Genomic DNA, 14,039 nt, shown 5'->3' on the forward strand with positions numbered 1-14,039 from the left:
CCCAGCACATATCAGGCTGAAAAAAGCCTCTCCCACCCCTTAAGGCTACTGGGTCCAGATCTCAGGGACCTCCTGCCACCCCAATACCCAGGGAACACCCCAGAAGACAAGGAAGGCCTCAGGGATGAAGTAGGCACAGTGCTGTGCACCACCCATGCTAAAGCAGTTCTGGAGTTCAGCCTGAGTGGGCTGTAACTGATGCCTCCCTGGGACCTGCCCTGCTGGTCAGGAGGCAGCAAGAGAAGGCTTGGGGTGGAGGCTATCTGAGATGCCCCCTCCTCACCCCTCCTTATGCTCCCAATAGGCACTGAGTCACTGCAGCCCACCCACCCCACCCCTGGCCTACTCTCCACCTGTCCACTACCCCAGCCTTGGGGCCTTCAATCTCACTACCTGCCAGGAAGAGCTTTCTGACTATTCCCCTCCCTGCATACCACCCCATCACAGCTTCTACCCTCTACTTAGAATGGTGATTCTCAACTGGGGCCATTTTGCCCTCCAGGAAAATGTCTAGAGAAGTCTTCTGTTGTCACAATTGGAGAAGGCATATGGCAGCGGGGGGTGGGGAGGTGGGGGGAGGAAGTGGGGGGGTTGTTACTGGCACCCAGTAAGCAAAGACTGGGCATGCTGCTAACCAACCTTCAGTGCACATGACAGCCCCCACCACAAGATATAACCCAGCCACAAAGGTCAGTTGTGGAGAGGCTGAAAAACCCCTGACCTGACAAATGTCAGTCAAACACCAATCATGGGGTTCAGGGCCTTAGGTATGAGGCCTAGAATTGAAAAGGAACAATAGGAGGAGGATCCCCAGGTGCTCAGCTGTGGTTGATTCATGTAAGACTTTGTTTAGAAAAAAGTTCCATTGCTTTAAAAGAGTTCCAAAATAACCATTTTAAACACACAAAACTAAATGAGTTAGTAACATAAAAATCATTTAGAACAATATCTTACATATTATAATAAGCAATAAATATGCCATACTTTTTCTAGCCTCTGAGTGTTACAATACTGTTTCCCCTGTCCTGAATGCCTTTCCTCCCTTTTCTCTACCTGAGAAAACCCCCTCACCTTCAAGGTCAGTTAAAGCCTTACTGTGTCTTACTCCACTCTGGAAGGGAATGGTCACTCCATCCTCCCTGTCCAGATGGCCTATAGGGGGCTACCAGTGTTTGTTACTTCCTGTAGTTATCTCCAACCAACTGGTGCTTCCCTGGAGAGGGGCAGAAACCAGTTCTCTCCGTGTTCAGGCCTGACTAGAGCAAAGCTGGGGTGGGGAGAACACTGAAGGCTTTGGGAAGTAGTAGCTTCTTCCTCCATAGGCCCTAGCTTAGCCCCATGGAACTTTGGGGAGGAGATGGATACCCCTGAATAGGGCCCCATAGAGTCAGCTCTATCTCACTTCTGCCAGACCAGGGTCTTAACCATGACTTCCAAAGGGACCTCGTAGTGCTCTCCTCTGCACAGGCCACAGAGGCCTCACATGTGGGCACCAATACCCTGAACTCCCTTCACACCAGCTATCTTTGGTCCATGGGCTGTCCCCATCTCCTCATTGACCCTCCTAACCACCACCTTAACCAGTGATCAAACCTACATCACCCATGATGGGCAAATGGATGTCACATGCATCCTAAGTGATGGACTAAGGACACGAGATCACCCCTGTCGGGTTCCTTCTACATATGCACACCAGAACCTAGTCATAGAGAAACACCAGAAAGACTCCAAGAGCACATTTGGAAAACAACCCACATAGAATCCAAAAAAAATGCCAACATCATGAAACTAGGACGCATGACAACCAAATGCAGGGCATGTGATTTTTCAATGAATCCTCCATCAGGAAAACAAGTTTTAAAAGACATTACTGGGACAATTAGGGAAATCAGAAAATGGACTGTATCTTAGACCATATCATGCTGATGTTGAATTTCTCAAGTGATAATTGTATGGTGGTCAAAGAGGAGAATGACCTAGACCTTAGGGGGCACATGTTGAAGCATGCAGGCATAACTGAGTTGTACATCTAACATTTAAATAGTTTAGCACACACAGATAAAGTAAATGTGATAAGGTATTAACAATTTTGAAATCTAAGGTTCAATAGACTATTTTTCTACTTTTCTGTATGTGTGAAGTTATTCAAAAAGTTGGGAGGATATAAAAAATCTGAAAAAAAGAAAAAGAAAGTTGGGAGGAAAAATCCTCAAAACACCCCATCTTACAGATGGGGAAACCAAGGCTCACAAAGGTTAATATTCTATCCAGGCCCTGGCAGGGTGGCTCAGTTGGGTGGAACATTGTCCCATATACCAAAAGGTTGCGGGTTCAATCCCCGGTTGTCTGCCCTGGTGAATAAAAGGCCCTGCCCCCTTACAACTTAACAGGTGTGCTGAGACAAAGAAATATGGCCCAAATAAAAGAACAGAGAAAAACTCCAGAAAGAGAACTAAGTGATGAGGAGATAGCCAACCTATCTGATTGAGAGTTCAAAGCCCTGGCAATCAAAATGCTCACAGAACTGACTGAGCTTGGTCGCAAAATGTAAGAAAAAATGAAGGATAACCAAAGTGAAATAAAGCAGAATATTCAGGGAACCAACAGTGACATAAAGGAAATCAGGACTCAAATCAACGATTTGGAACAAAAGGAAGAAATAAACATCCAATGGAACAGAATGAAGATACAAGAATTCAAAAAAAATGAAGAGAAGCTTAGGAACCTCTGGGACAACTTGAAATGTTACAATTATCCGAATTATAGGGGTGCCAGAAGGAGAAGAACAACAGTAAGAAATTGAAAACTTATTTGAACAAAAAATGAAGGAAAACTTCCTCAATCTGGTAAAGGAAATAGACTTCCAGGAAGTCTAGCAAGCTCAAAGAGTCCCAAAGAAGTTGGACCCAGAGGAACACACCAAGGCACATCATCATTAAGTTACCCAATATTAAAGATAAAGACAGAATCTTAAAATCAGCAAGAGGAAAGGAAAGAGTTACCTACAAAGGAGTGCCTATAAGGCTATCAGTTGATTTCTCAAAAGAAACCTTGCATGCAAGAAGGGGCTGGAAAGAAGTATTTGAAGTCATGAAAGGCAAGGACCTACATCCAAGATTACTGTATCCAGCAAAGCTATCATTTAGAATGGAAGGGCAGATAAAGTGCTTCCCAGATAAGGTCAAGTTAAAGGAGTTCATCATCACCAAGTCCTTATTATGAGATGTTAAAGGGACTTATCTAAGAAATTGAAGAAGATCAAAAACTATGAACAGTAAAATGACAACAAACTCGCAACTATCAACAAATGAACCTTAAAAAAAGAAAACAACAAAAACAAAACCTAAGCAAACACCTAGAACAGGAATAGAATCAGAGAAATGGACATCACATGGAGGGATTTTAGTGGGGAGGGGGCAGGGAGGAATAGGGGCAAAAGGGTACAGGGAAGAAGAAGCATAATTAGTAGGCATAAAATAGACAGGGAGAGATAAAAAATGGTATAGGAAACAGAGGACTCAAAGAACTTATAGGTACAACCCATGGACATGAACTAAGTTGGAGAGATGTTGGAGGGTTGGGGGGTACAGGGTGGAGGTGGGAAGAAGGGGGAAAACTTGGGAAAACTGTAATAGCATAATCAATAAAATATACATTAAAAAATCCCCGGTCGGGGTGCGTATGGGAAGCAACTGAACAATGTTCCTCTCTCACATTGATGTTTTTCTCTCTTCCCCACCCTCACTTCTTCTATCTAAAATCAATACACATGTCCTTGGGTAAGTATTAAAAAAAAATTCTAGCCAGGATTCCACCTCATGTCTGGCAGACTCTGAAGCTCATGTTCTTTGAAAATACTCTGTTTCTAACCTCCCACAGCAGTCAGAAAATGCTGAGTGGGTACACTCCCAGCCTTGCCAACATCTTTCAATAAAAGTCAATATGGTCCTGGCAGCTGGCTAAGAACTCAGATGAAATCCCAAGGACAGATTGCCCAAACAGAGTGTACAGTTACGACTGGATGGGTGGGTGGGTGCGAGAGAATACATTTTTAAAGAAAAGAAAACCAATTTCATTTCAAACCCCATAGGGAACATGCAGCCTAAGAGCCCTTGTCCCAGGGCCTGTGTATGGGAATACAACACCCACAATCTCAGAGTTCCTGTGGGCCCTCCCTTTGACAATATGATGAGTTTTAATTCTCTTTGCTGGGTTTTCCAGAAGCCTCTCAGCTGAATGGTATCCACAAGAGAGGCCCAGTTCCTCCTGGGACCTTTGCGGTCCACTGGGCCAGTCATCCAGCTCCTCAGAGCCTCCATGTGCCTTTCAGGAAAATGGGAAGATGTAGCAGGAGGAGGAGACTGCATGTCAAGGACCTGGCATTGGCAGGCCAGGTCCAGTGGCCCACATTTGAAAACTGGAAGATTTCATGTAAAAATAGTTTCCCAATCTCTCCTGAAAAACTGGAGATCTGATCACACTCTGGCCATGTTGCTGCCCCACAACATCCACCTGGAAGTGAATGGTGGCTGTCCACTGGGATGGGGTGGTCTGAGCCAGTTGCCTGTCTGGAAGGGCTATGCTTCTAGGCACCAGCACACAGCAAGTAGATCAAGGCATCTTTGTACACAAGCCTGTTACAGGCTCTCCAACAGCTCCTTTCTGCATTTGAGATAGGGACAAACATCTTCCTTCAGCTTACCAGGCCCCGTGTTGTGGCTCCTGTCAGTCTGGGGACCCATTATCTGCTGGCTCCCTGGGCCCAGCTGTCCCTGACGGGTGCTGATCTTTTCTGCCTCAGCTCTGCTCAGACTGTTCCTTTGCCTGCAGGGCTCCTACATTCTCTAGGGCTGGGTGTAAGGCCAATGCCTGGGGAAGCCTTTCTTTCCCCTGACTCAGTCAGGGTTGTGCTATAAACTCTCCTGGTACTTCACACATTCCCTGCACAGCTTGATGTGGTTTGCCAAAATACAAATCTTGAGAGGTCTGCTTACCATCCATCTTCTCAGCTGCTAGGGGCTGAATTATGTCCCTTTTCAAATTCCTATGTTGAAGTCCTAACTTCCTGTACCTCAGATGTGACTGTATTTGGAGACATGACCTTTGAAGAGGTAATTAGGTGAAATGAGATCACTAGAGTGGGCCTAATCCAGTAGGATTAGTGTCCTTATAAGAAGAGGAGATTAAGACATACACACACACACACAAACAGGTAGGACCATGTGAGGACACAAAGAGAAGACAACCATCTACAAACCAAGGAGACACCTCAGGATAAACCTCAGTGGGCACATGCTACCCCAGGTGAGGGTGTGTGTCTGGTGGGTGAAAACAATGCACAACCCCAGCCACCATTTATAGACCCCCTACCCCAAGAAAGATACTGTGGGCAGGGATTATGATTATGTAATCTCAGCCTAACTCCCTCCCTGGATATCAGAATTACTCATCCCATGTTAGTACTGAGGGGCTAAAGCTCCGAGTGGGAAATGACCTGCTGAGACCAGAAAGGGCTGTGGCAGAGTGAGGGGCCTGGGCTGCCTGACTCTGGAGGCCAATCCCTGTGCTGAGCTGGGTGACCCTCCAAGGAACTGGGCTAGCCCTGGCCTGGCCTGCTGACCCTCCTAAACCAATGCCAGGCACAGTGATGCAGAAAGGGTGGTGCTGCCCTGCTGAGTGCTCAGGCCAAGGCAGGGCCTAGGGTTCTCTTTCCACAGCCAAGGTTCAGGACCTCCCTCCCCTGGCTGAGGCTCCATTTCCCCTGGCACCTAAGGGTCCAATAAACAGCTGATGAAAAACAGATGAATGGAGGCTCGGGACACCTCTGTGACTCCTGGCACACAAAAATGATACGGTATACTCACTGTTTTGGTTCTAGAGCTCTGAAGTGGACTATCTGAACCTGAGTCCTATGAAAGAGGGCTGGAAGGACTCCAACAGAAGAACCAGATGGCAACACCTCTGTGTCCCTTGCTTCTGGTGGCCACTGCACTATACCCCTGGGGACTGAAGAGGCAGACAGAGACTCTGGGTTCTTACTAGTTGTGTAGCTGTGAGCAAGGGTCTCAGTTTCTTTACCTGCAGAATGGGACAAGGTAGATTAAACAGAGGTGTTCCCTGACTTCCCAGCCCAGGCCTCTTCCCCACACAAGGGCTCTAGGCAATGCCGCAGGGACAGAGAGGACTGCCAAGCACCTCCACAGAGGAGAGCATCTGGACTGGGCTTGAAGAATGGTAAGGGTGAGAGTAATGAGGCCCTAGGAGAGGGCAAAGTGAGAATTCCCACATCCATGGTATCGGCACAAAAAATGGAGCCCAGTACAGGCAGCTGGGGCTGGACCTGAACTCCTCATCCCATGACCTTTCCCACTGGCCACAGGGTTCTAGAGAACATCACATATCTGATTCCAGCCTTCTCTACATGTGTCCTTCTTCCCTTCTCTCCCAATCCCTGCTTGAAGAGCACATCTGCTGGGAAGTTTGTCCTGACTCTTCCTCAAGATGGCCACTCTCCCTATCCTGTTTCTGGCCATGTGCCCCTATGGAAACCCACCATGCTCTGTGCCTTCATGTCTCCCAAAAGGAGGTACCTTGGGGCAGGACTCTGTCAGAATGATTTTGGCATCCCCAGCCCTGCACTGGAGTTTGCTGTGTTAGATGGACTGGTGCCCTCTCCTTTAAAGTTGTCTTTAAAGAACTAGAGCCCCCAAAGCCACAAGGGGTTCAGGGTTTAGGGGGCAGAAGCTAAAGCCAGGAGGCCTAGGGACTCTCCTCAGAACACCTTTTGGAGGTGAGCAGGTGGTAGCTCTCCTGATGTCCAGCCACTCTCCCAGGGGCCAGGTGGCAGCCTCCCTGTTCCATCAACAGTGACCTCACAAGTCCTCTGCTCAAGGGCCAGCCAAGCAGAATAACCACACAATTCCCTTCTCCCAAACAGTCCAAGTGACAGAGCTGCACTTTCAAACCATATAACCAATCCTGTGCATGAGAAACCAAAGCTGAGGGAGAGACTCAGGCAGGGGTTTTGGACTTGACTTCCAGCTCTGATGCTTACTTGTATGGAACACGGGCAAGTTATACTGTCTATCTTCCAAGCCATGGCTTCCTCATCTGTGAACTGGGGATATTCCAAGTGCTGGGGCTGTAAGTAACAGCCAACCTTTCTGAGAGCTTCCTAGGGCCCTTCTCTGACTGTTGTCATGGCTCCTGAGTGTTGGCTCCTCCTGAAAAGCAGTATATAGAAGTTCCTTCTGGGTTATTACTGGAAGTACAATTCCTTTTATTTGAAGTGAAAGAAACTTTATTGAATTACAAATTTTAAAATGCATCACAATTTAAATGGAAGTACAATTCTACAGATTATTTTCCTCATCTGTCTAGAGTCCATTAAGTTGTGATTAGTAATTATTAAAATATTATTAAAGATCATGAAAATTTGATGACCCTAAATGAAAATTAGCAGGATTCATGTCAGGGTTTGATTGAGAATATGGCCTCACCACACAAGTTCCTGGCACATAGGTGAACTCTTGGCAGGTGGGGCAGGAGAGCCCATGGATATGATGAGGCCACAGCTGTGGCTCCCAATGGCTGTGGGTCTCAATCACTGCTGCTCTGGTTTTTCTGAGGTGAGTGTCTGCCCACAGCTCTGTGACATGGTCACCAACGAGGGGCAGTGATGCCCATCACATCAGCAGTACTTGGGGCCTAGAATTTTCTAGCAACAAGGCTGCAAGCCCTGTGTGCACTGTGTAGCATCCCAACTGGAGTGTTAATGCAGACCATGCACAGCCCTCCCCAAATTGACTGGTCCTGGAGCACCTTGTGGGAGATGGACCACTTGCCATGAATTTGGGCCACTCAAAAAACTTGCTGCATTCTATTGAGGCACACATAACAACCTACTAGTCATTTTAGGGTTATGAGACAGTGTTTCAGAAGATGAAATTGTGTGCATATGTCCGCTGTCACATCTAGAGTCGATAAGCAGTGACTCATAGCTGTCAAGAGTGACAATTCAATTCATCCTCATTTGACCCTTCTCTGGGTGGGTGTCATGAAAGAGGTTGTTTCCCCTGCACAGTGGGATGTGCAGGGCTGGCAGGAGATGTTGTCCCAGCCCACCATCCAGGCTGCCTCTCATAGTAGGAGCTGGTGCCTGGGGCACTGACATAGAATGGAGGGTGGGAACAGCAGGGAGTGCTGGCCAGGTTGAGCCATATAGCCCAGGCTAGGCCACTGTGCTTTATCAGCTTCTCAGCAAGGGGGTGTCTTCAACTATGTGTGTGCCCCATGGTACAGTGCCGAGCTTTCTGAAGCCCTGATGGCTTTCTAGAGGCTGACTGGGGAGGGCAGGCACTGCATACCCAGAAAGATTGTGGGCAAGGCACACACTCCTCTGTTCCCCAGGCCCCACCTTGAGGTGCAGATAACAAGATCCAGCTTTGACATAAAGCACCTGGCATTGTGAAGCAGCACTCTGGAAGCACAGTGGTATGATGACACGGGTAGGAGTAAGGTTTGTCTGGAGAAACCTTATCTGCCTGGCAAAGTCCTCCAACTACATTCTACTAGCACTGCTACCCAGAGTGTTCCTAAGTCATCTCAAAGAGCCTCTCAGCCTCACGGAGGCAACTTCAGTGAAGAGAACAGTTATATATAATGTGGTGCTTTTCAACCTTGCGGTTGAAAAGACTTTCTGGGAAGTCTCCTTGGGTGTCAGAATGAGCTATCCTTCAAACTACTCTAATTTCCAAGAGTATCTTCTGGAGAAGCAATGGGCCAGGAAGAAAGTATCAGGACCCTTGTCTCTCAGGCCTGTGTGTACAGCTCCATGAAACACTATTTGCATATTACATTTCAGCTTCCACTCCTGAATCTAAGGCCCAAGTGTCCTTCCTGAAATTCAGGCAGGAGTCATTATGGGTCAAACCCAGGCAAAGGCATGTTTTATTTGGTTCAGACAAATTAGCTTTTAATCAGGAAAATTTTCACAAAAGTTAAATCAGATAATATTTGATCCCTGGGCCTATATTCCCATATAGTGAGTGTTGGCTGGACCAGTCCTAACCACTCATTATCACCTACCACCCGGCTTCTTAAACACCTGCTTGGACCTGCCAGCATCTGGTCTTGACACCAAGGTAGAGGACAGAGAGAGCTTCTGAGCCTGGAGGTCAGGGGGTACATGGAAGGATACCCAGAGGGCTCTCCAGAATGCCTTCCCCAGCTGGGTCACCCTGCAAAGCCAGCAGGGAGGCTGGTAAGCTGTGTTTGAACCCAGCTGCATCCAGGAGCCAAGGGCTGGGACAGGTCCCCTGAACCACTCCCTTCTCTAGGGAGCCTTAACCTGTGTAGCAGCACAACCCTAGGCTTTTCTACCTCAGCACTCCAAACTTGCAGGCACAATGGTCTGTCCTCCACCTGGCACTGGATGGCTTGGGTTTATTGAGGAGTCCTTCACAATTAAGGCACTTTAAAAAGGTTAAAAGTAATTCTTTATGGGAGGAATCGGCAGGAAAAGACAAGCAGGAGGTTGGGGGTGCACAGTGGGGGCGGGTGAGATGAAGGAATCTGACCAGTTATATTTAATAAAAAGCTTAAAAGCCACAAACAGGAAGCAGACCTATTAAACAGACAACATTGACCTAACAAAGGAATGTGAACTTGAGTTGACTGAATCAGCGTCACCATGTCTCCCCTCCCTCCACTCCCACCCAGCACCCAGGGCCCCCAAACAAGCTTCCTCATGTGTTTTGCCCTGTTCTGGGAACACCCCCAACCCTGAGTTTGCCTTGTGCTAGAAGAAAGGGAGCTGAGGGGAAGGTCAGCATGATCCTATCTACCTCAAAAGAAGCAAACAGATATGCCCTCCCCTCTGTGCCAGCAGAGCCCCAAGCAACCTGGGGAAGAGGCAAGTGCTCTGAGATGCAGTCCCACCCTTCAGGCAGCTGTGTTCTTACCCTCTCAACATTCTGAACCCTTCCTTCCCAGAGAGCTCCTAAAGGTGCTGGCCCAGGGCCCTGGGGACTGAGGCCTGGACAGTGCCTGGCTCATCCCCTGTGTGTGATCCCTGGAGCCCACAGCAGGACACTGGGGGCCCCAGTTTGGCTGAGATGAATACTAGAGCAGCTAAGCACTGGATTGGGTAGGACAGGTGCTTGAAACTCAGTGTCAGGGCTACAGGCTCACAAGGGTGTGTAGAAGGATTCTCTCCATAGGGTGATAAAGCTCAGCCCCACCTTGACAGGGCCTCAGGGCACAGTCAAACAGCAAAGCTAAGCATGCTGGGAAGCAGACCTCTGGTGACCAGAGGCTTTAGGAAGAATTCAAGAGGCAAGGCTCCAGCCAGGCTTTAGGGAGAGTAGAGGTGCTGGCTTCACCTGGTGAGTTGCCAGGGATCAAGGAGTCCTACTTCCTAGCTGAGGCCAGAGTACCACCCTATGTGGAGATTTTACTCAAAAAACTACCCACACATTTCCACACTTAGGCCACTCCTGCTCAATGTTCTGTCCTCAAACACACACCAAGCTCACCCTCACCTTATGGTCTTCTCACTTGTCTCCCTCCCTCTCTGTGGCATATTCTTCCCTAGGTATCTGTGTGGCTTCTTCCCTTCCTTCAGTCAGGCCTCCACTCCACTGTGACCTCTTCAGAGACGTCTTCTCCGACTGCCCTTTCCAGACAGCACACTCAGCAATTCCCTCCCTGATTTATTTTTCCTCAGTCTATCCTGAGGATTCCCTAGTCTATTCTCAGTGTGTCCATGCCTATTCCCTCCCATAACCACAGCACTTTGTCTGGTACACAGTAGGATGTCAGGAAAATAGGTGTGGAAAGAGTATAAGAGTGACGAAAGGGCTGGTAGAGTTAAAGAAATCCAACAGCTCTATTTCCAGTAGCAAACACATACCCTGAACCCCACCATGGACAAGGCCCAACTCAGACCAAGTAGAGGCTCAGCAGAGGCTGCTGGTCTTGAAAGGAAGTGGCAACTCACATTTTGGGAAATCCTATTGGCTTACCAAGGCAGTAGTCTCAATCACCAACTCTTCTCCTCCAAACCACCTGTCAGATCAGTATTATTATCCCTACTTCACAGAGAAGCCATGTGACACATCCAATGTCACCCCACATGGTCACAGTGAAGTAAGAACTCACATTCAGACCTTGACCCTGGCTCAGACCAAATGCTGACTCCATACCAGGTTCCTCCAGATTGCAAACTGGCTTTCCAGCCACAAACTGGTGGGATCAAAGTCCACAGTGGACTGAGGGCTACACATCAGCACAGATAGGCCTAGAACCCTGAGCCAAGGGGCACTGTATGTGCCATTTGTCCATGGTCTGCCAGCACCCGAGAACAAGAGAAAATAACCATACTCACCAGGGATGTGGATCTTAAACTTCCCACTCTGGCCGAAGGAGCTGTCAATGATCCCCAGCTCCCCAGTGGACAGTTGTACCTTGAGCCCCACAAAGAGCTGGATGTTGGTCTCCTTTTTGAACAGGGAGCGGCCGATCACATTGTAGTTGTCTATTACCTGTTCCCACACACCCAGCCCCAGAGAGAGAAAGAATCAGTATGCTCCAATAAAGGCTAAAGCTAAGGCCCACCATACCCTCCCAGGTGATCAGTCCTTCTTATGGATAATGGAAGGCACTGAAACCATCATGATGGCTGGCCCACTGTCATCATCACCACCCACCACCACCAATACCTACAGAGGATAGGCTGTGTGTCAGGCAGCTGTGAATGCTTCCTGTGGATCAATACACTTAACCCCATGGCAGCAACATGAGGGAGGCATTTTCTCCATTTTACAGATGTGGATATAGGCACAGCAGAGTTAGGCTATCTGTCCAAGGTCACAGAGCTCATAGGGCAGAGGTAGCTGAGAATCCAAAGCCACTCTGCCTACATTTGCCTCTGTGTGGGTACCATACCCTGCCTGCCCCCAGCACTAGCCTAATGACAGTTAGTGGTACCCTCCTCATGAAATGAACACTGTAGGCTGAGAGGATATCTACTCCTGAGCCTGCATCCAGGCTTTCCAGAACCCTTCATACCCTCTTTTCTCATTTTCCCTTCCATGAAGAGCTTCTGAGAAGTTGGTCTCTAGAGCCCCCCTACTACACATACCGTATTTTTGCCCAGAGGCCCCCTTCATGGCCTGGCCTACATCTATTCCACAATTCCACTGCCCCCTCCTCTGTGATGCCCTCCTGTCTTTATCTCAGCAGAAGTCCTATCTCCCCAGCTCCCAAGTGTTTGTGCTAGGCCCTCTGCTGTAGAGCTCACACCCCCTTGCCTCATGGTGGAGGCTTGGGATGAGAGGAGGTACATACATGTGTATGGAAAAGTCAACTAGGAACAGCCCTGATTTCATCACGAGCTGATCTTGGACCTTCTCCCCAAGGGACTGAGTGTGGGAAAAGGTGAAGTGTTACTCTCCCTCTCCTAAGTCCACTCCAAGCTCAGATACTCCTTTCAGGGAAGGTGGTATAGCAAGAAGACCCTGACCAGGTGGCCTCCCTGTCCTGCTCAGCTCCTTTCCAGGGCCTACACCAGAAAGCTGCTTAGCCTCTGTATAAAAGAGAAGAAGAGATGTACATGTGTAGATGTATGCATTTTAAAGACCAGACCTTCCCCTAGATGACCTTAGCAGGGCTGACAAAATTTCTTTCTGCAATTTGTTGCTCTTTGGACCAGGGCCTGTACTTCACCTGGCCTCTGTCACACTGGGTCCTGCATGATGGCCACATGAGGAATTGGGGAGTTCCTCCTGTTCTCCAGGCCCCATGCACAGGCCTGGGGTCTTTCGGGGGATAGGGTCTGGTTCGAGCAGGTGCTGGCACGGGCAACAGCATGGAGGCCACAGGTGTTACCAGTAGTGGGATCTGCTGCCTCCACAGGGCTCCCTTTGGAAACTCCTGGGAACCCCCATGAGCTGGGCTGCGCTCAGCTTCAGAAACATCTTGCTTCTTCCCAAGATTCATCTAAGGGCCTCAGATGGATTATTTTGAAAAGGAGAAGTTATCCCATTACCCTAAACACCTTCTTGAAAAACATATCCTATTCTATTTGATTCATAGAGCCAGATAAAAGGTACCCGCATTCCTCCTTTCCCAGGTGATGGATGAATTGGATACAAATAATGGTAAGAATAATCATTTCCACTTGCACAGCCCTTCATAATTCACCAATCTCATTCCCACACCTGAACTCCTCCTCATCCTTCTGGACTTGGCTCCAGCAGAGTAACCCTTGCAGGCTGGGGCTGCTGTGGGCTCTGCCCTTCCTCCCGGCCCTGCCCTGTTTGTGGGCACTGCTGTTCCCACTGCAGCAGGTACCCAGCAAGACTGCTGCGTGAACTGAATGCAGACAGTTCCTTAGACTTGTAGGACAGCAGAGTCAGGACAGATATCACCAGCCCCAAATGCTTTACCAGTTTTCCCAGCTCCCAGGACCCCAGCACCCTGGGAGGCAAGGCCCACCCATTCACATTCAGCAGCCCAGAAAGGCACAATAGGTGTCCACGACCCAATGGCTCATTCCACATTCCCCATGACTGAAGGCACTCATTGCCCTTTCCTGTCCTCAGCTCATCCTCTGCTGCTGAAGAGAAAGAGAACACCTCAGAGCCCCTCAGCCCCTAAGCCCCCAGAGTTCTTTAGCCTCTAGGAGCCCCTTAGTCCTTCATAGTCCCTCAAGTGCCCCTTGGCCCTTCATAGTCCTTCAGAACCCCTCAATCCTCAGAGCCCCTCATCCTCAGACCCTCCTCAGCCCTTCAGAGCCCCTCAGCCACTCAATATTAAGAGTCCCTCAGCCTATGCTCATCAAGGCATTAGGGGTCCCACTAACCTATCGAGCACCTTTGTCTACAAGGGCTTCCATTCCTACTTCAGAGAGGGCAAAGCTGAGCTCAGAAACAAGACCTGAGTGGGCTGCTGCCACCTGAGTCAGGCACAGCAGAAATGCAAACTCAAGTCTGCTGAGCCTTTGCAAAGTAGAGCAAGACCACAGCTGACTCATGCCA

At 48.7% G+C, this 14,039-nt stretch overlaps 1 protein-coding gene across 3 annotated transcripts in view; it reads right to left on the bottom strand.

The window, feature by feature from the left end:
* Positions 1-14,039, bottom strand: part of EEFSEC (eukaryotic elongation factor, selenocysteine-tRNA specific) — a 365,489-nt gene that overhangs the window by 37,740 nt on the left and 313,710 nt on the right. For all 3 annotated transcript variants that reach the window (XM_024580197.3, XM_045187763.2, XM_045187762.2), the window contains one exon: positions 11,387-11,543. In XM_024580197.3, the coding sequence (XP_024435965.2) occupies positions 11,387-11,543 (157 nt within the window). The remainder of the gene's footprint in view (positions 1-11,386; positions 11,544-14,039) is intronic.

The sequence above is a fragment of the Desmodus rotundus genome, chromosome 10 (assembly GCF_022682495.2).
Source record: "Desmodus rotundus isolate HL8 chromosome 10, HLdesRot8A.1, whole genome shotgun sequence".
Lineage (NCBI taxonomy): Eukaryota > Metazoa > Chordata > Mammalia > Chiroptera > Phyllostomidae > Desmodus > Desmodus rotundus.